Genomic DNA, 23,715 nt, shown 5'->3' with positions numbered 1-23,715 from the left:
GGTCACAAAAGCTGAGCAGAGCATGAATGCAGAAACTGTCACAGAATCACAGAACTGTAGGGGTTGGAAAGGACCTTTGGAGATCATGTAGTCCAACCCCCTGCCAAAGCAGGGTAATCCAGAGCAGGCTGCACAGGAATGTATCCAGGCAGATTTGGAACGTCTCCAGAGAAGGAGACTCCACACTCTCTCTGGGCAGCCTGCTCCAGGGCTCTGCAAACCTCAAAGTAAAGAAGTTCCTCCTCATGTTCAGATGAAAGTTCCTGTTTTCCAGCTTGTGCCCGTTGCCTTGCCCCTTCTCCTATTGCTGGACACCACTGAAAAGATTCTGACCCCCTCCTCTTGACACTCCCCCTTTAGATATTGATAAGCATTGATGAGGTCCCCTCTCAGTCTTCTCCAGGCTAAACAGACCCAGCTCTCTCATCCTGTCTTAACAAGAGAGGTGTCCAGTCCCTTGGTCATATTTGTAGGCCCTCTGCTGGACTCCCTGCAGTAGTTCCTTGTCTTTCTTGAACTGGGGGAGCCCAGAACTGGACACAGTACTCCAGATGGGGCCTCACCAGGGCAGAGCAGAGGGGGAGAATGACCTCCCTTGACATGATGGTCCTGCAATTGTATATATATATATATATAATATATATATAGGGACATGGTAGCATGCGTTATACAAAATAAAAAGAAGAAGAAGAAGCAGAAGAAGAGAAAGAGAAAAATAAAAAAGAGAAAGAGAAAAAGAAAATAGAAAAAAAGGGAAAGGAAAAGGAAAAGGAAAAGGAAAAGGAAAAGGAAAAGGAAAAGGAAAAGGAAAAGGAAAAGGAAAAGGAAAAGGAAAAGGAAAAGGAAAAGGAAAACAAGAGGCAGAGACAGAAAAACCAGACCAGAAAAACCAGAAAAAAGCTGATCTGGAGTCTACTGCTGACAAACCAGAATGAGTTACAGGGAGTCAGTCTGTGTAATTAAGGCACTCATATTTTCAAAACTGCTTTCATATTCTTAGCTCCACGAGGACACCACCCGCCCTGCCTGTCCCTGCCCACCCCCTTGGGGCTCCCCCTACCCTGCCCAGGCCCCAGGATCCCATTTCGGCCCCCCAAGGGCTGTCAGTCCCTGCCCCAGCAACGCCACAGCACGGCCGGTGTCCTGCTCCCCATGTCCCTGCCCTCCCTGGCCATGAGCCCGACCCTGATGTCCTGCTGATGTCCTGTCCTGGCATCAGCCCGTCCCCGTCCCCATGGCCGTACCTGCCCATCGAGGGGCTGTGCCTGACCCTGGTTCCCCACACTGGTGATTTAAAATGCTATTTTTAAAATAAAAAAAATCCCCAACATTCATAATGAACATATATTTCCATTCCATAAAGTAACTTGCATTTTAATGAAGAATACAGTTCTCTAGCAGCAGGTGTTAACATCGAAATGAAAAATTAGATCATTATATTGTGTATCTGCCTTTGGAAGGATAAATTGAAAATAGGATTTACTGAAAAACACAGATAATATCTTGAAACCCTCATTTGTCTTTAAAGGTATATTAAATTTCATGGGGTTTCGAGTTTGCTTGAGGTATTTCAGGACTGCTTGGGGAGTACACAGTGGAATGTTTTCCTAAGCTGTTACAACTGTATGTCTGCCTAAAGTGTGACCTGTTGATAGCTGTATGGAGGCGTATTTTGATCCCTCCATCCTCTCTTGTTCTGGGAAAGCTTAAAAAGTAATTACGAAGCTTCTGATTCCCGGTCTTTCTGGCGTAAATGCCAAAATTAAAGGTGAAATCCGTGGCCACGGGAATCTGTTCTTAAGCTCTGATTCTGCAGAACCTGAATGTATTTACCTAATCTCTGCACAATATCTAGGGCTCCTCTCAGTGTTTAAAATTAAGTAAATACACAAATCTTTCCAGGATTAGGGTTATCCTCTGACACTCTTACTCATTTTTATCAGCAATTTCCTCTGAATAATATTAATGATCAAAGATGGCAAAGTCAGGCGATGAGGGAAGCCGTTTCTGCTGGCATCTGTGATTTTTGCTGTAGTCCAGTGGGCACAGTTAACAGAACGCATCTCCTTAAGCCCAGGTCAGTGGCCGGATGAGTTTGATGCAGGTTGAAGGAAAACTCCAGCACAGGCAGACAAGTAAATGGCATATTAGATGGATAGTGTACACTGTCAAAGAGCTACAAGGACAGTCAAAGATTAGGAATTTCATTTTGTCCTCTTGATATGAGATCTTTTACTGATGGCTTTAGTTCTTAAAACCTAAAGTTTTCATATCTTTGATTCTGAAGAGCATAACATACCAAGGAATAAACCTATAGGAAACAGAAGTCTCTACTACATAGCTGTAGATTTGTTGTATGAGAGTTGTATCTCTTACAGATATTTGTGATGCTATTTTCCTATAAATGAGAACAACCTTGGTTCTCTTCTTTGAGTGCAGAGGTTAAAAGCACAAGCTCTGGTGGCCTACAATTATAGCTTTAGCATAAGGAATCATACAATTACATCAGGGTATGGCCATGTCTACATGGACATAAAGCTTTTGAGCACACGCTATCTTTTCAAGCGCACTGAATTTGCATCCACAGAGCGGATCTTGTTAGGCACGAAGCTAGTCCACGGGGCTTTTTAGTGCTTACACCATTTTTTTCCCTACTTGGCACGCACAGTGCTATATTAGGGCTGTCTTCATTATTAAGCTGGAAATGGGTTTCTATGGTTATTTGACTATCAGCTTCTCTACCCAATTCATGGGTAGAGAGTTCTACAATATACAGTCCTTCCTCATTGCTTTGTACGTTACATTATTCTTATATTGTGTTCTCTGATGTGTTCTAGGAATTCTATGCCTTCTTATAATCATACTTCATTTTTAACCTCCTCCTGACCCAGGTTCTTTCTCCTGTATCTCTCCTAAGCCCAGTGCTTTCAGCTGCAGGGCAATCATAGAATCATAGAATGGTTCGGGTTGGAAGGGACCTTAAAGATCATCGAGTTCCAACCCCGCTGCCATGGGCAGGGACACCTCCCACTAGAGCAGGTTGCTCAAAGCCCCATCCAGCCTGGCCTTGAACACTTCCAGGGATGGGGCAGCCACAGCTTCTCTGGGCAACAGTTGCATCCTAATAGCTTAGTTTCTTGTGCTCCTGTGGAAGTCATGTTCTACAGCGTTCTCTTGTCAATTAACATTTTTTTATTGATTTCCTGACCAAGTAACAGTTTTTTGTTTGTGGAACCTTATAGTCGGGAATAAATCTTCATTTTGGGGTCAGTTTTGGCCAGCTGGAGGACAGAAATTGCAAAATACTTCAGGAACGCAAGAAAGCAAACAGCAAAATATTAGAGATTCATAGTTTTATAAAACTTCTCTCAGTGAAGATGGGAATTTCCATCATGTATAAGAATAGTCAAAGATGCATCTGGTTTGGAAAAGTTTGGTTGTTTTTTTTTTTTTTCCCCACTTCTTAGATATCACTTCTGAGACTCTTATATGCTCTGAAAGTTATTGGCTCTGGAATTCAAGTTCAGTACCACACAGATTAGAAATTGTGAAGATGGGTGAGTTAAACTGTCTATACAGTAATAGCCATTAGTGACTTCAACTTTTTTCTGTTTTAGGTTGTTTGGGGGTTTTTTTGTTTGTTTGTTTTTGTTTTTGTTTTTGTTTTTTTAAAAAAGGAATTTTATGCCTCTTGTAGTCTGGAACACTAAGCCTGGAGATGATTGGACATTGACCTGTTGGATCAAGTGCAGAGAAGGTCCACGAAGATGATCAGAGGGCGAGGGCTGGAGCACCTGTCCTATGAGGACAGGCTGAGACAGTTGGTGTTGTTCAGCCTGGAGAAGAGAAGGCTCCAGGGAGACCTTATAGTCCCTTCCAGTACCTGAAGGGGCTACAGGAGAGATGGTGAGGGACTGTTGACCATGGACTGGAGTGATAGGACAAGGGGTAATGGTTTTAAGCTGAAAGAGGGAAGATTTAAATTAGATCTTAAGAAGAGATTTTTTCCTATGTGGGTGGTGAGACACTGGAACAGGTTGCCCAGAGCTGTGGATGCCCCATCCCCGGAAGTGTTCAAGACCAGGTTGGATGGGGCTTTGAGCAACCTGCTCTAGTGGAGGTGTCCCTGCCCATGGCAGGGGGGTTGGAACTGGATGATCTTTAAGGTCCCTTCCAACCCAAACCGTTCTATGATTCTATGATTCTAAGACAGCTTGAGCACTGCCTGTCTCCGGAACAGCAATACCCACTTGGTTCTGCAGGTTGCTAAAACAATAGCTGGACAGGCGAAAAGTGCCTTGTGTATGTTATCCAGGTCTTCAGACAGTTCTGCCTTAACAAAAAACATGGGTTAATGTCAGCTACTATTGTATTACTGGAAGGTGTCTGCTTTCTTGCGAGAAGGAAAGGCAAGGATTTAGCTTCTTCTCGGAAGGGCACTGCCCCTGGGGAGAAATAAAGGAGGAAAAGTTTTGGACCTCTGAGCCACTGACATACAAGCAGGGGCTGAATATGGTGAGTACAAGTAAGATCCCTTCAGTGCTGGCTCTTGTCATTTCATTTTTTCTGGTTCCTTACCCACCCTGAAATTCTTATTATTAATCTCTTTATTGTTGGGTTTAACTAAAAAGATCTTTAGTGTATTAAATACTTCAGTGAAGTCCAGAGAGATGATGCCTGCTCTACACAGTATGGAAAACCAATTATCCATAAAATTTACCAGTTCAGGCTGGCACAATGGATTTTTGGCAACTATCACCTTTTCAATTTACTTCCATATCTTCAAGTATTCATCCTTCAAAATAAATATGTTCTCAGAACACGTAACTTTAGCAAAGTTTAGCCCCAGGTAGAATTTTATCTTAAGGCCATGCATAGAAATATAAATCTCAGGCTGTTTTATTGAAGTTTTGTATATTGTGCAATGTGGGTTATATTTTGCACTCCTCACAGTCACACCTACTCAAACACATATCCTGGATGAGCAGAATCTGGTTCTTACTTGCCTTTCTTTTGTTCCTTTGGTCTGGTACACAAAACAACCTTAATGCTTTCCTACTTAAAAGAGAAGTGGCAGAAAAAGCAGCTTCCCAAATGTGATGTGAGACGATACTGTTTTGCAGTAGTTTTGTAATTATTTGACTATCGTCACTACCATTTAATGCATGAATTAAAAGTTGTACGTGGGGTGTGCTTCAGTGTTATTTGGCAGAAGTCTGTGTACGATGGAACAGCAGCTGGTAACAGGCTGTAGGAGAGGACTGTCTGGTGAGCAGAACCCGGCACTTTTGCCTTAATGCCTGTAAAAAATAATCTGATTTATCCATACTTTGCTGGAGAGGAAAATAATAATTAAAAAAAAGGGTAGTTCACACTTCATTCATGTGTAAAAATTATTTTTAAGAGACAGTGGGCATATTTGTAACTGCTTTTCCTCCCTAAAACATTCCGTGTCGTCGAGCAAAGTGCATACGGAGATGTAGGGACCGCAGCATCTCCGCAGATCCCGTTTCTCCCAGCTGCCCACGGCGAGGCTCCTGGAGAGCTGTAGTTATTCAGCCACCTCCGTGCACGCAGGAATTCTTCTTTGCGGCTCTGGGGAGCCCATTTACCTTTGCCAAGAGAGGGGCGATGGCCGGGGCCCAGCCCCGCTGCCCTTCCCGGCTCACACCCGCCAGGGGCCGCAGGAGCCGGCGGCTTCCCTTGGCCACAACGGCGATGCCGGCGCGGGGAGGGGGGGGTACGACACGACACTCCCTCCCCCGACACCGCCTGGCAGCAGCCGAGGATCAAACAACCCGGGGGGGACACCCAGGCCCCTCGCCGCCCGCGGTGAAGCCCGCTGGCCCTGCCCGCCTTCGGGGGCAGAGGACGGGGCAGGGAGTCCCTGAGGTGCCTCCCGTCACCCCCCCGCCGCCCTCCCCGGGAGCGGCCACCCGGACTCGGCCTGGGGGGGCTCCAGGAGGAGCGGGGGCTCGGCCGCCTCCCCCCCCCGCCCACCCGCCCACCCCGGCACAGGGCAGGCTGCCAGCAACGGCCCGCCGCCCGTCCCCGGGCTTCCCCGGCCGCCCCGGGGCCGGCCCCGCCTCCGCCGCCCAAGTCCCTTGAACTTTACCGGGGCTCCCTCAACAAGCGGCCGGTGCCGGGCTGCCTCGGCCGCCGCTGCCCGCACCGCCCCCCCACACCCCCCGCTTCTCTCGCACCGCCTTTCCCCTCGCAGCCTCCAAAATACCCCGCAAACCGGCCCACCCCAAGGGATCCCCCCGCACGGCACCCCGAGGAGAGCCCGCCGCCGCCGCCCCTGCTCCTCTCCCCCCTCACACCTACCGCAGCCCCCCGCACACCGCCCCCCCGCGGCAACACCACCCCCCCCCCCCCCCCGCCTCCCCTCTGCCCACCCACGCCCCGCTCCGCACACGCCCACCCCCGTCCCCTGCCCCTTCCCCACAGCCAGACCCGCGCCCCGCCGCCGCCGGCGGCTCCTCTCCCCGCGGCCGCGCTGACCTCCGCGCTCTCCTTCCCGCCGCCGAGGAGTAAATTCCCTCAACAAAGGAGGGGAGGGCGGCGAAAGGCGGGGGACGGGACGACAGACAGACAGACAGACACGCGCCCGGCCGCTCTGTCCGGATGCGGTGAGCCCCCCGCTTCGCCTCCGGGGGGGGCCGCGTCAACGCGGGAGGGAAGGCGAGGAGAGGGAGAAACGGCGGCTTCTCCGGCTGCCACCATGGGCTGCTGCTCGGGGCGCTGCACGCTGATCTTCCTCTGCTCGCTGCAGCTGGTGAGTGACCGCCCGGGCCACCGCTCGCCCCGGGGCCACGCTTCGGCTTAGCGGGGAGGGACGGGGAGGGGGGCGGGAAGGGACGGGACGGGAGGTCTCCCCGCCCCGGGCACGGAGGTGTCCGCGCCGTGCGGGAGAGCAGGCGGGTCGGCACCGCTCCCGACGGCCCGACCCCGCTCCTCGACACCCCCCCCCCCCCCCCCCACGACCCCCGGCCCGTAAGTTTTGCGGTGCGGAGGGAGGGGAGGGGACAGGCGGCGGGTGCCGCGACCCCTCAGCCCGTCCGTCCGTCCGTCCTGCCTGAGGGAGGTGGGGACTCCCCCGGCCCGGCCACCCCGGTGCCAGGCAGGGGCTTCCCCCGTCTGCTGAGGAGGAGGAGGAGGAGGAGGGCGCCCCCGGTGCCCGCGGGGTGGGAGCGGGTCGGGGCCGGGCGGTGCTGGGGGCTGCGGGTCGCCCCTGCCAGTTCGGCGGGGAGGGGTTTGGGGGGGGGGGTGGAAAAGCGCCGTCCTCGCCGCCGCTTTCCTTCTTCTGCTTCTCTTAACCTTTGTCAAAGCGGCGTCTGCCGGCCCCCCCCTGTGACTTTTCCGGGGATTCCTTTCCTCCGGTTAAATATTCCTCAGTGGGCAATTGAAACAACGGAACGGTGCGTCTTCGTCTCTTTGTTTACTGAAGTTGGCATATTTGTTTCGGGGAAAAGAGTCGTTGAGACAAAACGCCGCCAAACAGTAATAATCCTTCCTCCGGCTCATTAGCCAGATGATAAAATAATGCTCTCCCTTTAACAGTAGTCCCTGGTCCCAAGAGTATTTTAAAAGATTTTTCTCTTTCCTAAGTGACTCAGAGTCATCATTTTGCCACATGATCTTTCTTAAGATGAGTGCTGTTCCTTGTGTCTGTAAAGAAGCAAAGTGCCATTCATTTACTCAGGGTTTTTTTTTGGTGTTTTTTTTTTTTTTTTCCTTCCTAATCCTTTGCTAATCTTTCTAGTTTTCTGTTATAGCGCTTTGAAATCGCTTCAGTTTCAGGGGGAATACGCTTAAACGCAATATGTACAATTGCTTCAGTTGAAGATACTCCTTCGTTTCCAAGGCTTTATGCCAGGCTCTCAGCCTGTGTACACCCGATGTATCTCCATTGTTTCCACTGCGAGTCTGAACCTTATTCAGGTGTCCTTTAGTGTGATGGAGCTAAGTGTGGGCTAAGGACTTGAGTGCCACAACCTTGGCAGAAAGCAGAGAAGACCTGCGGTTTGTACTTTTAGTGGGAGGAAAGCTTTGTTTATACATTTTTGGCCTTTTTGGTTTGGTTGTTTTTTTTTTTTTTTTTTTTCTTGCTTTGCATCAGTTTTGCAGATACTGTCCTATCGACCGCAGCAGAATCGCTCCTGATTTACTTCAGTGGATGTGGGAGGGGAAACAAAACTGTTTTCTTCAAATATATCTCTCCGTCAGTTATGGAGGTTATAATAACTGTATTTACTATTCTGTAGAATTACTTGGAGGCTATAAAATTGAAGTAAAGTGTGAATAGCCACCATAATCTGCAGAGAAATGCGTACAAAGTCTTTCAGAAAAAGATTCGTATTTTATAAAAGACCCTTCAGATGATATAACAACTTTCAAAAATGACTTTAATGTGTAGGGTTTTTTTTTTTCTACTGTACTTACCTGTTTTATAATAACGTTCCACTGTTATATCCATGTCTTTCAGGCACTGATAAATGTTTGTATGCCAAAATGCTTGCATTTTAATTTATTTTCATTTAAAAATTAAAGTCGTGTTTTAGATCCAAGAAATAATCTAGTCGATATGAATTTAAAGCTCAGGTACTTTTTGTGATCTCAGTGGTGGTAGCGTTCGGTTTGTGTCTGTAGAAGTTGTCGCCACAGGTGGTTTTAGATCTTTTTCTAACGCCTCAGAGGTCCCAGGTGTAAAGCATGAACAACAAAACAGCATCCCCGGACATTAGTGTCATTAAGCAAGATTTATTTCACCCTGCATCCACTTAGGAAGGGGTGGAAGAGGTATTGCTGAGGGTGGACAACATTTAGGTTAAATGTTACAAAACCCCAAACACTTATAGCGCTACTTTGTAGCATTTCAGAAGTACCGATGAATTACAGGACTTGCAGGATAAGTTTCGAGAATGAGACAGATGGGCACGTATTTTTTAAAAAGAAAGTTGTTCACCTTAGGCATATTGGGAACAGTTCAGGCTTAACCTTAAAATTAACCTTTAGATACCACCTTCGAAAGAGATATCTTATAAAATACAGTTGGCAACACCTTCTCTAGCATACACACACTAAGTAGATTCTCTTTGCTCTAAGACGATGTGAAGTAAAAAATCCAAACTCCTGGAAACCTGTTCATACTGAAGATTTGGTTCTTGTTCTAAAGAAAGACGCAGTCTTTAGTGGCCTCAAAGCACAGGTTTTTTTTGGTTCCTTAAAACTTATCTTTAACTTTTGCCTAGTCTGCATGTTTGTACGTTGCTGGGATGAGGAATTCCAAGGTAAAGAAAAGAACAGCAGTTATTGTGTGACATTCTAGAAAATACCCTTTCTCTAATGGTAATGCATTAAGTGTATTAACTTCAAGAAGATTTGTTTGTAATTTTCAGTGCTGTTTGTCAGCTGGAGGATTTTGACATAAAAATGACAATAATAACAGTTTTCAGTTATGTTTTGATCCATGAAAATGTTTATTTCTGACAGCTTTTAGGTTTTATAATAAACACATTTTAATGTTGAATTCAGTAATCCCAAGGACAGTGTGTAGTTAGGCTTCTAGCGTTTAATCATAACCTCATTCTTAAATGTGAATCCGTGTCATTATGTGTAATACAGGATTCTGGAAATAATCACCGAGAGGAGGTTCTAGGTGGCACCAGGTCAGGAAAAACTCTTAGCCACGGGGTTTCCTTCAACCTCTGCAGGTGGATTCTGCTTCTAAGAGCCAAGGGAATTTTGCATAAGGAGAAAAATATTGTGGTTTTTCCCCAGCTTGCCCCCTCACCCCGCGATCTTTCACTGCTTTGCTCTTCTTGACTGAAACATTGTCATATGCCATTTCCTGAGTTGTCAGGCTAAGAACTCAGAAGTGCACGTGTATCTTTTTGTGCATAAATCTGTCATTAAGACTATTAGGCGCTACATATACATCAGGAAAATATATCATAAGGACATATGATTCCTTTGGATTACAGCCATGATTCGTACTGGTGCCACTAGAAGTCTCAGCTGTTGGCCTTGTCTGTACTAGGAAGCTGCCAGAGATGGTGCCTGGGCTGGTGTAGCCGCCATGCCATAAAATACTGCAACATGAAAATGTTTGGAAAATAAAACAAATTCAAAAAATGCTAAATTCTGGAAGGGGTAAATTGACAACGAATTGCAGAGAGATTTAGCTGTGTGAATCCAATTGATGTTAATTTGTGTCACACAGTGAAAGCCTTCATGCTGCTTGGAAAATGTGCTTCTGAGGAACTACCCTTGCAGGATAATTTTGTTGCAACGTTTACAGAAAGTGGAAGTTTTTGGTACCTGGAAGTATCTAGATGCACAAACACAAAGAACTCTAAATAGCGGAGATCACGGATGAGATTTCCGGAGCGGTGAAGGGAAGTTTAATGGAAAGCGTGTGGCTAAGTCCCCTTCATTGCTTTGAAAATCACATTTCATGTGTTTATCCTTGGACTTCCCTGCACTGTGTTCATTATAGGTCTTGATTTAGAAATGTATGTTTTATCCAGTATAGTCAGTGTAAAATAGGCTGTTCCCTATTTATCCTGTTACGTTCCAAATAATTTAAGTGTCATCAGACCACACTGGGAAGTGATTCCAGTGGAAACACAGCTTCCGAGTATTAATGTTTTGACTAGTGGTTGTTTGAGGAGTGCAGTTGGTCATTGTAACAGACTAATTCCTTTCAACATTCAGAAGATTTATGTTTGTGATTGCCATTAACGTTAATTATACTGATGTATGTAAATCCTTACGCTTGGAGATGAGACTCTATCCATTGGACTGAAGGATAACATTTCATCATTTGTTCCTGTACATGGTGGAGTTTCAGCAGTTAAACGGGGAAGTGATATATGCCATGCATAGATTTTCATCTTATTTTATAATGCTTTATAAAGCTGGAAACTCTAAATTCGGATTTTGGCACTCTGTGCTTGTGTGTTAGGACTGAGAGACAACAGTTATTCAGTTAACAGCTCAGGGATTCCAGGGATTTGATAAATTTGAGAAAGTAAAATCCTTGAACCGGTAAATTGCTGCATCTTTTTATGTTGGTAAAAGAATCACTGGCCCATTGATCTGGAGATGAAGCATCTGTCCACTGATAAAGGGGGAGGAAGTGTGAGGGGGGTGCCTATTGTGCCAGCAGGGGTGGAGGAGGCTTGGGATTTTAGCCCTGGACAATGTGCTGGTTGCAGGATGTTTCCCCTTCTGTTAAGGCAACTAACGCGTGAATGGTCATTTGTTCCAATAACTCAAATAACATCCCCCAAAACACGTAGCTGTTGCTGGTGGCAGGGCCTAAGAGGCTGATGTGCTTGTTCTACGGGTGTATAATTGCATTTAACATTAAGATTTGGAAATAAGACACTGCATCCAGTGGAACTACTTGAGTTAAATCTTTGCAATCTGAAAAATGGATGAGAGTCTACCACAGAATCACTGAGTCTTGTTGGTTGGAAGGGACCTTTGAGATCATCGAGTCCAACCACAAAAAATAAAAAGCAAACACCAGAACAAAAACCAAAAAAAAAACCCCACAAAACAAACCCCGACACACCACACCCACCCACAAACAGACACAAACCAACAGTCTCGGGCACTAGAGCATGCCCTGAAGTGCCATGTCTACATGTTCCTTAAATACCTCCAGGGATGGCGACTCCACCACCTCCCTGGGCAGGCTGTTCCAGTGCCTGACCACTCTCTCAGTAAAGTAATTCTTCCTAATACCTAATCTAAACCTCCCCTGCCCCAGCTTCAGACCATTTCCTCTGGTCCTGCCATTATTCCCTTGGGAGAAGAGGCCAACACCCACCTCTCTACACCCTCCTTTGAGGTAGTTGTAGAGGGCAATGACGTCCCCTGTCAGGGACAAATGAGTAAGGACTAGCAATAAGTTTTCTTCCCTTTTGTGTTTTTGGTTTATTTTTACAAAACTGTTGGGAGGTATCTGTTAGAAAACCACACATTCCCAGTGCATCAGCACCGTAGAGTTTAACCACACTGTGCACCAGAAATTCAGCCTCGGTAGTGAAATCCTCTCCTGGCAAAGCTACACGTAATACTTCTTTCAGTTCAGTGATCCAAAGTTGGGAATCCAAAACTTAAAGAAGCCAAGCTGCTCTTGCTTAGTTTTAGGCTTCTTTCACCACAGGAGGCTATTTTTCTACAATTCCTTGCTGCTGTAGGACTGATGGTAAATTGTCATGTGAAAATATAATGAGTATTTTTACAGCAATGAAGTGACTTAAGGGTTCAACCATAATAATGGCAATTAATTCACTGAAAATTGGAAGTTATATAGCTGTCCTTCCTATCTATAAGATCAGTAACTTTTGGAAATAATTATTTTTAAGAATAATGGAATATGCTGCTGATCTGCTTCTATTTCAAGATCTGCTACATTCTGCCAAGACACAGTTCTTGGGACTAGGAGACAAAGATTGCATTTTTGGAAGTCCTTGAAATTCAGAAGGATGTGTTGTTGGATCCAAATGGGATCTGGGTAGGACTTGCAACTTGAACACAGACTAGGTTTAAGCATAAAGGTGAAATGAGATCTACTGCACTGGCAGTTGATTAAGTGGTATTTAAATCTTGCTGACTTTGTGAGGTTTGGATCTCCAATAAAAGCTTCTAAGACTAGGTAATTTTAGGTCTTGACCTTCAAAAAATATATATATATCTTACATGTATCTTAGAGCTATGAAGTGTATCCTTTTAGTTTAGGGGTCAGCCTGGTAAATTGTCAAGTAAGTGACAAAATCACAATTTGATTTTTCAGGTAAATACTTTGCATTTTGCCTCCCTCTGTGATATCCAAATTACTTTTGCACATAAATAGATGAATTTAATTGATCAGGTGAACAAAGAGAGAGTCAAACCAGTCACACTGACCACTGGCTCTGGTATTGCACAGGAAAAGCGAGCGGAGGTTTTGTACTGCACTTGAATAGGACTGGAATCAATTCACGTCCTCGGTACAGATACTGATAATCTGGTCTCCTCTTGGATGTGCGGAGTGAAAAGAGGAGAGGCAATGGACCCAGGATGCAACAAGGGGCAAATTCTGATTAAATGTTAGGAAGGAAAATTTCACAGTGAGAGCAGTCACACGTTGGATCATGTTTCACAGAGAAGCTGTGGAAACTCCATCCTTGAATAAGTTCAAAACCCGGCTGAACACGGCTCTGAAAAACCTGGTCTAACTGAAGGGCATCTGATGTTGAATTTGGCCCTGCTGTGAGTAAAGGTTTTACCAGATGACCAGGTTTTACCAGAGATTCCTTTCAACTTAGATTATCCCATGATTATATGATTTTACTAGAGCATAGGGAATAAGGGCCTTCGATTCTTTATTGGGAGGATATTTAAAACACGCAGTAATTTGGGTTGCTTTGAAATAATTGCTTTCTTAATTTGTTATGGGCATAATACTGTGGAAGTAGGCTTGAAACGGCAATAACAATCCTAGTATTCAGTTGTATCTCTTCATATCAAACTTTAATGTTAAATTAATAAGTACCTGTGATGGCCTTGTCATTTACTATTTCACAAATAATAATTCTATGATACAATACAGTATGACAGATCTTTTGAACTCATTAGTATTGAAGCAAAATATATTTTATTCATTCAGTCCTGTAATTAATTTCTAAGCAAGACTGCAGTCATTTGGGGGCAAAGAGCCTGTTATTTCTAATCTTATTTCTAGATGGGTAATATAAAGGAGCAGTATTAAGTGACTGCATGGTTCAAGAGACTGATGATATGATACAGCTATTCATCTCTAGGTCATATTTTAAAATCCACTGCAAGTCAGATGAGGGCAAATGTCATTATGGTTTATGTGAACTGTTAGTGGTCTTGTTATAGCATCAATATAAAAATATCATCTCCATATTAGTCCTAATTTCCACTTTTTGTGTTATACCGGGAGGGTCAAGGTTGGTGGCCATGGTGTTGTGAAGACCAAAGCCATCTTTTTGCCCGTGTTTTCTTCAGGTCATCTTTTCAGTGGTGTTGGCAGGACAACGTAATGAAGTTTGTGCTGCCTTTGCTCGTACTGGATCTGGTGTCTTTGCTAGGGATGTCAGCACAGGGAGGCATTCATAAGCTCTATGAGTCACATTAAATCACAATGAAAAATAATGTTAATTGCACTGATTTTGTGTAAATTTCATCTTGTTCATTGCTCAGAAAGAAGAACGTTTTTTACTCCTTTTTATTTAGTACGTTTTGCCTTGAAAATAGAATTCAGGCAATAGCAAATGGAAAATACCTCACTTTGAATCTTGCAGCAGCTCAGATTTACCTGAGATGAAACAGTTTTTTCCTCATCTATCAGGAGCAGTTAATGCATACCCTCCTAAAAGGTGTGCTAGCAGCTTTCGGGTCATACACTGCTAGGCTTTAGTGAGACCTGCAATTCCTTGACAGAGCAGTGCCAGCAGCAGATTACAGCTTTTAGTATGTCGTGAACATTTTTTGTTGGTGATTTTGTTTTTGTTTTTTTTTTTTCCCATGTGTGACCAGTGAAATCTTTCTCACTACAGACCTCTGCCTTTGGCAGGTCTGTAAAAGCCAGTGGTAAGCTGGATTTAATCACTGTCCTGTGATCTCGGGAACGTACAGAGTGCTTAAGACCCTGGTAATAAAAAGGTAGTAAAAGGTTTTATTTTAGTCTTTTTACTTTTTACTGTACTTCCTTATCATCTTGTCTTTCTTCAAACACAGCCGTACCTTGCATGTAATCTTAGCTCAGATGGATTTTTTTAATGCTGTGGTGATTTGGGACTTGTTCTTAGGAGTTGCTGAATGCCCTCCAGCTCTCATTAAAGTTGTTGAAAGTCATTCTTTTACATATAGGCTCTTTATAATGATAGGTTCAAGCAAAAGCAGCAGTGGACCCCTTCCACCTAGTGAATGCCAGCATTACAGTAAAAGGAAAGGAAAAAGAAAAGCTTAGTACTTAATACAATAACCAGTTTGTCAGACAAATATCCCTTATAGAAATTAACATCACAAAGTAGTAAAACTGAAAATTTTAGGAAATGCAAAAGGAAGATTATTGTAAAACAATTATTTATGTTGAGAGCGACTCTCCTGAATAATCACAGTTGGTTCTTCCACAGATCTCTCCAAAGGGCTTGAGAGAAAGGTGTTGTGTTTTTTTTTTTTTATTTCATCAGTACAGAAGTTTTGGCTAAGTATAAATATATATAAAGAGCATATGTTTGGCAGTGAGCCAAATGGAACTTCCCTAAGGAGGGTTTTGACACACACCAAAGAAGCTACGGATAAAGCAAAGCAAGAATAATAATTAGGAGATGAACCATGAGCGGAAAGATCCTGAAATGCTTTTGTAGTGAGGGAGACGATGTGGGAGCACGGGATGAAAAGTGTAGAAAGGTGCATTTAGATGAGCGTCAAGAAAGTGTGACACGGAAGCCCTCTTCAGCGGACAGATGAAAGTTAGCTCTGTGTGTGGGAGGAATTCCTGTCCAAGGTTTCACTGAAAACAAGATCTTAAGAAAAAAATTTTTTTTATTTATCTTCTCTAACACAGCACTGCCAGTAAGCTGATTTCTTACTATTCTATTGTAAGGTTACTGTGTTAGTGTCAGACCTTTTGGATGAGAAGAGCCAAGGAGGTAAAACCCCATTATGATGATATTTTCTAGGGAGACTGGGATGATTGGCAGTCTCTCTGATCCAACTTTAGTTTTTTTTTCTTTGGTTGAGCCTTGAATACTCTGTGGTGTTCTGGGAATGCTGCAGCTTCACTGCCCGGTCGGCAGTTCCGGGAACCTCGTGTGAGCAAAGTGCTTCTGGAGCTTATGAACGCGCAGCTGAAGCTCAGCGCAAGCCACAGTGGAAATGGATAGACACGTAAATCCTTATCAGCCTTGTGCATCCCTACAAAATTAAAAAAACCCATGAAACTATTAAATGCAGATTTTTAGCTGGATTGAAAAGAGCTCACAATATGTCTAAATGCATTTTGGAACCGTGATTCTGTTAAAATAGAGAGCATAGAGAAAAATAATTTCAGAAGTTTAGTCTCCACAATCAAAGAACAAAAAGCTGAAGAATTCTAAAACTGGAAACTGCAGGGCATTATAATGCAGGAATAACATCACAAAATTATGTAGTTTTACCTCTGCTTGTGAGCTATTTATTTTTTCCTGCTAAAACTTGCTCTTTCTACTGCAGAGTGAGCAGAGTCTTTCATTTCTCTAATACGTATTTTTTTCATGAATTAAGTAGACATCATTGAGGTAAGCATGTTTAGATTTTAACCAGAACAGAAATCTTGCTGCTCCTACAGATTGAATAATTTACATCATAGAAACCTCAAAAGGCCCTCTGCCCTCTAATGCGGATGGAGCTACTCAGAAAACTGAAGAGAGATGGTCTTCTCATGGAGATCCCCTGAGCTACTGAAGAGTTTAATCAGCCAGCTCTACGTTTGCAAGATGCCTGTTTTAGTGTACCTACTAACATGTTCATTCAGGAAGCCTTAAAAATACCCAGAATTGGAAGATATTTTCACCAATTCCCGCTGTTTCCAGTTAATTCTTATGTTGATGAAAGTTGCAGATTGGTACTCAGCCTCATCCTTCTTCTCATAAACCAATTCCGTTCTCATCAACAGGAAACTCTTGGCTCCAATGCATAGCTGTGAAATAATGCGCTATCTCCATTCCCCTGTTCTGCTTTTTCTCTTGAGCCAGGTGATTGGTTCCCAACTCTCCTCCCAACTATTTCAGAACAAGTTCCAAGTTCTGATCTTCAACGGTTTTACCAACGTAAGGTCCAGATCCTGTTTCCCCCCAACCCTAAACCGTTCAAGACTGTTAAAATTTACTTGTGGCTGCAGTGAACATCAGGTTTAAGGTTCTTCCCATCCTGAAAGTATCCTTCACTTCTGTGGTCGAGTTATCCCGTAACCTGTGGCTAAAAGTACAGCATCATTCTAGAGAAGTGGAAAAAATGGCAAATGTGTTTGCAGTTACGAATGACAGATAGAATCTGCCAGCTAAAACAGACAGTAATTAATGATGTTTAGCTGAGCACTTTCAAAAAAAAAAAAGGATGAATCTCAGTCTTAAGGATCTACATGTGTATTTCTCTAACTTCTCTTCCATCGTTATTAAGAAAAGCAAAGGCATGCAGAAATACATTTGTGGTACCGTAGTCCATTTCTCTTCACTTGTAGAAATATCAAATACGTGGTTGTTACCTGATTGATTTGCATCTACACAACAGCAGTAAAATTTCTTGTAGTCTGAGCCACAGTTACTTGTGGTTCTTCACATCATGTTGGTTGCACAGCACTATAAAAAGGTCTGGTTGGTTCAGGAAGGAAGGCAATGAGAACGAATGATACCTGAGAAACACACTAGCAGCGTGATTTACTGTAATGCTGTTGTCAGAGGCTTTGCAACAGGAGTGTTGGAATGGAATAGAAAAAGTGCTTCCAAGTCTGAATTTACAATGACAAATTAGATGTATGAATGACAGTAGCCTAAATCCAAACTTCATTCAAATGTCACAAATGAGTTTAAGTGTATTGAAGTATATTAGATGCCATGAATGGCTTTAAGTTGTATTACTAATGTATAATTTAGTCATAGTGGTTTGATGAAAGCCAAAGCTGACTGAGTTGTGCCAGAAGTAACCACAAAGTGCCAAAGTTTATTTAAATTGGGTTGAGCGATGAAGTCCTCCATTTATCTAATATGTATTTTTTTTTTCATGAGTTAAGGAGACATCATGAAGATAAGTGTGTTTAGAATTTAACTGTAACCAGGTACATCTGTTAATTTTTCCAACTGTAATCAGCCGAGACACGGTGTGTCGCCTTGCACAGCAGTAGCAGGGGGTGCCTGGAGCCTTGTCCTTAACTGTGGTGTGGAGCAGCCACACCAGGGTGCTATTGAGTCCCGTCACGTTGGTACATGCACCTTGTTGCTTGTTCTGTTGCGGGACAGGTACTACACCTGTATCCACCCCGATCTGCTGAAATTTTCTACACGCCCTGCATTTTTAAAAGAGGTCTGTTGCATGATGGCTGGAGAACAATGCTACCTGTAACCTCTTTTGGTCACAGTGAACAAACCTGGATCATCTGGAAAGCCTGTGGGAGAAACTGATGTCAAATAGTTCCCTTGTGTGTTTGTATCCATGAAAGGATCCAGGTTTCAGCATTTGGCTGGGGATACTTATTTGCACTGAAAGCTGAAGAACTGTTTCTGCAGAGCCTTGTGGCCGTAAGAGTGTCAAGGTTAATCTGAGATCTCTCTGAGCAGCGGAGATTCTGGCCTTTTCCTTGTCCAGGTAATAATTTAATTATTTGTTATTTAGCTTTCTTATGAGTTTGGTTCTCTTGGTTCTGATTTGACCTGTGAAGTTCTTTGCCACGTGAATCTCTTAGATTTCTGTGAGATTTGTGGGCTGTAGTTGGATTTCTGGGCTGAGCTGTAGTTAGTGCTGGAGTGCTCCAATACTGCTGGGGTTTCACTCTGCTTATTCATCTGTTGAGAAGCCAAAGTAATTAATGCCCCAAATCCGGTGCTGGGTTTGCACTTTTAAAGATCATTAGAAGCACATTGCAGCAGAGGTTGGCTCTGCACTAGGATGTATATCTGAGATACACCTTGCCTCGAGTGCTTACAAACTAAAACGAGGAATAGAGCCAGAAAAAGAAGCATGCAAATGTTTTGCTTTAGGCCCTACAGAAAGTCTCTGGAGTCCTAGTTTGGGCTGGTTTTCTACTTGGTACTTCTTCATGTTTTTGCATACAGTTACCATAATTCCTTTTTTATATTGGCCACAAGAGACTATGAGCATATTAACATTTCGATAGGCAAATTCTCTATATTTGGGTGGGCTCGTAATTTGGAGAACACATTTCTTTATAATTGTGTACTGTTTACAGTAGTGGTTCTTTTGCAAAACTCATTGCTAAGACAGAAATCTTTTTCTGTTTGAGGAGGAACGTAGTAACTCTGGATTCTTGTTTGGAAAGATTATTTTCGGGTGTTGACAGGTTTGGGTTGATCCTGACAGCATTAGCTCTCCTACAGAGTGAGACTTGCAAATACCTACACCTGTGCTGAGTGTGTGCTTAGTTGGGGATTCCCCCTCACGTTGTCACCTCTGGACACAGGCTCTTGGAGAAGACAGGAATCAGCCTCTTAAGGGTGTTCTGGAGAACGGGAAAATAAACAAGTGTCCTCAAAGTGCTGGAACTGACCATCTGTGTACAGGGAAGGGACAATTTTGAGTCAGGGAAGAGTTTTGTTTTCTTTCTGCTGATAGATAGAAGCGCTGTTTAATGTGTGCTGAAAGAACTGTGAGTTCATGGTTTTTCTTGGTAAGTTACCTTTGTCAACCCATTTGTTCAATTCAGTTTTCGGTAACTGGAACTGGCTAAGAAATTACAGCGTATTCACTGCAATAGGAAGAAGAAATGCTAATCTCTTGTGAGGCTAACCTTCATTTTTGGGTGTACCTTTTTCTCTGAATGACAAAAGCACATCTGACAGTGAATCCCAACCATCCAGGCAGAAGAGTAATTTCAAAGGCAGCCCATTCACATTCAATTCTCTTCCTCTAAAAACAAAACAGTAAATTATGCTGGTGTCTAAGGGGTAATATCCATGGCTTTAAAGAACATAAACTCTCAGGGTCTGACTGTGCTAAGTGCCGAGAACCTCCTCTATGGGAGTGAGTAACCTCATCTCCCACCGAGAACAACAGGAGTTAGGGATACTCATGTCCTTCCACTCGGGCATCGCTGCCCAGAGGGATCGAGCTGTAGCGGAGGCAGCTGTGCCACCGGCTGGGCTCGGGAAGTGCAGACACTATTAGAGGGTGCCATTAGATGAAGTCATTGAACCATTAGGAAGCCTGCAAAAAACGAGCACCCTCTTCTAATCTGGAAAGTGGTGTGGTTGAGAATATACTCATCGGACATCCTCAAGGGAAGATTTCTTTCACACGTACTGACTCTGTCAGTGTTACCAGCCAGCACTTCGCTAGCACGAGACTCAGGTTTGTAACGTTTCAGGGATCCCTACGTCATGCTGAGTAGTGCTGGTCATCTATTATTAATATGCTCGCGTTGTTTTTTGCTAGACTAAAAGTACCTTATTATCCATTTTCTTATTAAATCTTCCATTACTTTAAGATGTTTTCAAGGTCTATTCTGCTCTCATTTTATTAGTTGGGAACAAAGGCTTTTCAAATGTCAGAAGTTAATATATGCTGATTTCTGGATAAGCAAGAAAATACCTCAGATCTTGAAGCCATTTTATTATATAATTTTGTCTTTAAGCCTCATATACAGTTTCTATAAAATACTTCCTTTGTGCTATTTGAGTGCATATCTATATGCAAGTGCAGTTTTGCATTAGACATCCTGGCTGTTTGGCAAGGTGAGACTTTCTCCTGTTGTTATAACCAGTTATTCTTTGGCATGCATACAGAATTCACAGAACTCACAGTTAGAGAAGGAACGTTGTGTTTGCTTACACAAGTCAATGGAGACAGTCGCATATTCATTCTGCTTTAAGATGGCCAGAGGCGAGCCGGTTTGCATCTGGGAACCGTGGAGTTGGCGTGGTGTGGTCCTTGGTTAATGAGCCTGCAGAGAATATTGCAGCTCAGGCAGCACAGCGCTCGCACGTCCACAAGGCTTCTGGACAGAAGCTGGTCTGTATCTGGACAGGCTGGAGTATAGATAAAGCCGTCAGACCCACACTGGAAAAGAGATGCACCGTGGTAAGATTAATACTGTTAGATACTTATTCTGTAAAGAGATGTTGTTATCTCAGTTTCCCAGCTACTGTCATTGAGGTATTTCCTGTTAATTCTGGTTGAGGAGTTGCTACCCGAGAGCCAAAGGCGTTGGGATGATGTTGTCACTGAACAACCTTAAACAAAGTTTGGACTCCAGTGATTTCCATCGGCTAGATCATCTATCAGGATGATTAAACCAACCACATCAGAGACTGGAAAGTTATTGATTAGCATACAGATAAGGGAAGAAAAAAAAAAGAGTAAAAGGAAAAAAAAAGGAGAGTAAGAAAGAAATTCTAAGTATATTGAAACTGAATGGTTACACTAGATATATTTATTTGAGCCCATTGTAAACTTCCTGTGAGCAAAGAAACCTGACTGAGTTTTCTCAGACTGTCAAAACTAAGGTCAGATTCTGTAGCATAAACTGGGATTGTGGCCACCCACTGCCCGGCTCAGAGACGTACCTGGTGTACGTGCACCCTGTGTCCCCTTTTGGACTGCACGTTTCATTCCTTTCTCATGGGGGAAGGTAACTGGGTGTGGGTCTGGGGAGCTGGGTCAGTGGCCTGTCATCCAGCCTCATTTAGATTTTTGCATTGATCAAAGTAATAGTAATAATAGTTACTTACCTTGTTTGAGGCCAGCTGGCATAAAAAGAGGAGAGTTAGCAAGATGTAAGAACGGACATTCTTTAACAGAGATACATTGAGAGAGCAGGTTGGGTCCACCAGTTACTGCTTTGTTGGATTCGAGCTTATCACTTTGATGAGAAGCCGATTTGGTCATCCCAGTCAGGTTTCTGCCTTGTGTTGGTTATTCTTGAGCAGCAGAACGGAATGGGCCATCCAGAATGCTGTTGTAATGTGGTTTTAGGATTAGGTGAAAGGTAAGAAAGATGAGGAGTATCATGACAGAGAAGAAGTACACCAGCAGAAGCTCACAAGTGCTGCATTAATATCCTGCTGCTGCAGGCCAGCTTTAGCTGGAGTGGTTTTGCCTTTGCCCCCTGTGGCTGAAGCTCAGCAGAGAGGGATGGATTCTCGGAACTGGGTTGGAAAGCATCACGCTTTCCAGAGTTCCCCTGAAAATCTCATGCTATTTTGATTTCTGAAGTTCGGTTTTCTAAAACTCTACATGGAGCTGTTGGAATAAAACTTCCCCTTATTATTTAGTTGATGTAGGCCTAATTTTAAGTGCTGTTTTGCTCTGTTAATTTCTAGTTTTATTTTTACCTTACCAGTCATAAGCCCAACACAAACATTGGATTTCACCAATAGCCCTTCCTGCTTAGTTGATCTATTTTTTTTCCTGTCCTCTTTGCAGATTAAAAATAATCTTTTGGGAACTCTGAACTATTTCCCACAGCTATGCTCAAAAGTTGACTTGTAGCCTTTTACTGCCATTGCTGCGGGTAGACCTTGCTTGAGGCCACAGGGAAGTTGGGACAAAGCCAGGGAAAAAACCCAGACTCGTGACTCGCAGGCTTGTGTCTTAAGCACGAGATCCCCATTTGTCTTTTATAAGCCTTTCTTGTCTGATGCTTTCAAATTCTCAGAAAAGTTGGCCTTGAGATTGAAGCGTTTATGATTTTTCATAGTGCACACATAGATTTTTTTTTTTTTTTTTCCTTAGTAAAGTTGGACCATGTCACACTTGTCTGTTTATGAGCAACAGGGTGTGTGGTGGTGATACCACTGAGATTATTATGACTTGCTTTTTCTATTATTAGATCACACAAAACTCACTTTCTCTGGCTCTCTAGCCTCTGTAAATCCATTAACATCAATGGAGTTACAGTCATTTATACTTGCTGACTATCAGTTTTAAGAGATGACAGCTGAATACTTGATGGTGTCTTTCGCATATTTGAAAAAAAATTGCTTTGACAATGAAGTTATGTTTTCAAATAATTCTTAACTCCAGATTTCAATAAAATGCTTAATAGGGTTTGAGATTATAATGGTGTCACTGGTTTGAAATACCTTTATTTTAGTAGTTTCTCATACTACTATCTTCATTAGGGAGTCTGTCTCTCTATCTGCTCTACCTCCTTCATCCTTGTCCTATTTTGGAATGTGTAGAGATCCTAAAGTCAGCAGGACTCTCACAGTTTTTAGCAGAAAGCTGCTGTTACAGGGAAGAGTCAGAATAGTCCTGTAAGTTCTGACCTTTCCAGAACATGTTTTAAGTCTCCTTTGAAGGATCACAGAGGGATGATTGTAAAGGAGTTGCAGGTGTGGCCAGCAGAGACAGATCTGTTCACCATCATTTCCCTTTGTGTGTGTGTGTGAGAAGCAGCTGTGGTTAATGGCTCTGCTTGTGGACAGGTGAAGCTGTTGTTGTTCCAATGACCATCGCACACCTTTTGAGGCAAGACCCATTTACAGTTCTTGGCTGTTGCACAGGATCAAGGGCTTGAGATCAGGGTAACACGGTTACCCAGTATTTTTTAATAGGTTTGTCTTTATACACCACTAAGGATCTACGTGCCATTGGGAGTGAAGTGTATTTATATATGATTAGCCAAGGTTAGGGACAAGCTGCGACACTGGTTTTGTCAAGACTATAAGTCTGTATTTAAGGCTGCCCCCACTTTGGCCTTTCTATGGTAATTTTTGTCTTTACTACATGTGGGTTTTTTTTTGTTATGGGAGAAAAGAAGAAACTATGAAGGATGTGAAAGTTACAACTTTATCAACATCTAACCTCTTGCTGGCATCCACAGAGACATGATTTAGCTATTTATCAGTTCTTTCTGTCATTTCTACCTATTCTCCCTACACCCCACAATCCCTCCAGGACATGTCAAAGAGGTCTCAGAGGCCTCAGAGTTTGTAACAGTCCCCCTCGATTCATTTCCAGAAAGTCACATCATTT

General features: G+C 43.4%; 1 protein-coding gene across 1 annotated transcript in view; it reads left to right on the top strand.

The window, feature by feature from the left end:
- Nucleotides 1-6,724: 6,724 nt before the first annotated feature.
- Nucleotides 6,725-23,715, top strand: part of NKAIN3 (sodium/potassium transporting ATPase interacting 3) — a 347,179-nt gene continuing 330,188 nt past the window's right edge. Inside the window, exon 1 of the mRNA XM_074146537.1 lies at nucleotides 6,725-6,778. Coding sequence (XP_074002638.1) covers nucleotides 6,725-6,778 — 54 coding nt within the window. The remainder of the gene's footprint in view (nucleotides 6,779-23,715) is intronic.

This window comes from Numenius arquata, chromosome 4 (assembly GCF_964106895.1).
Source record: "Numenius arquata chromosome 4, bNumArq3.hap1.1, whole genome shotgun sequence".
Taxonomy (NCBI): domain Eukaryota; kingdom Metazoa; phylum Chordata; class Aves; order Charadriiformes; family Scolopacidae; genus Numenius; species Numenius arquata.
This window is presented reverse-complemented; position numbering and strand designations above follow the sequence as displayed.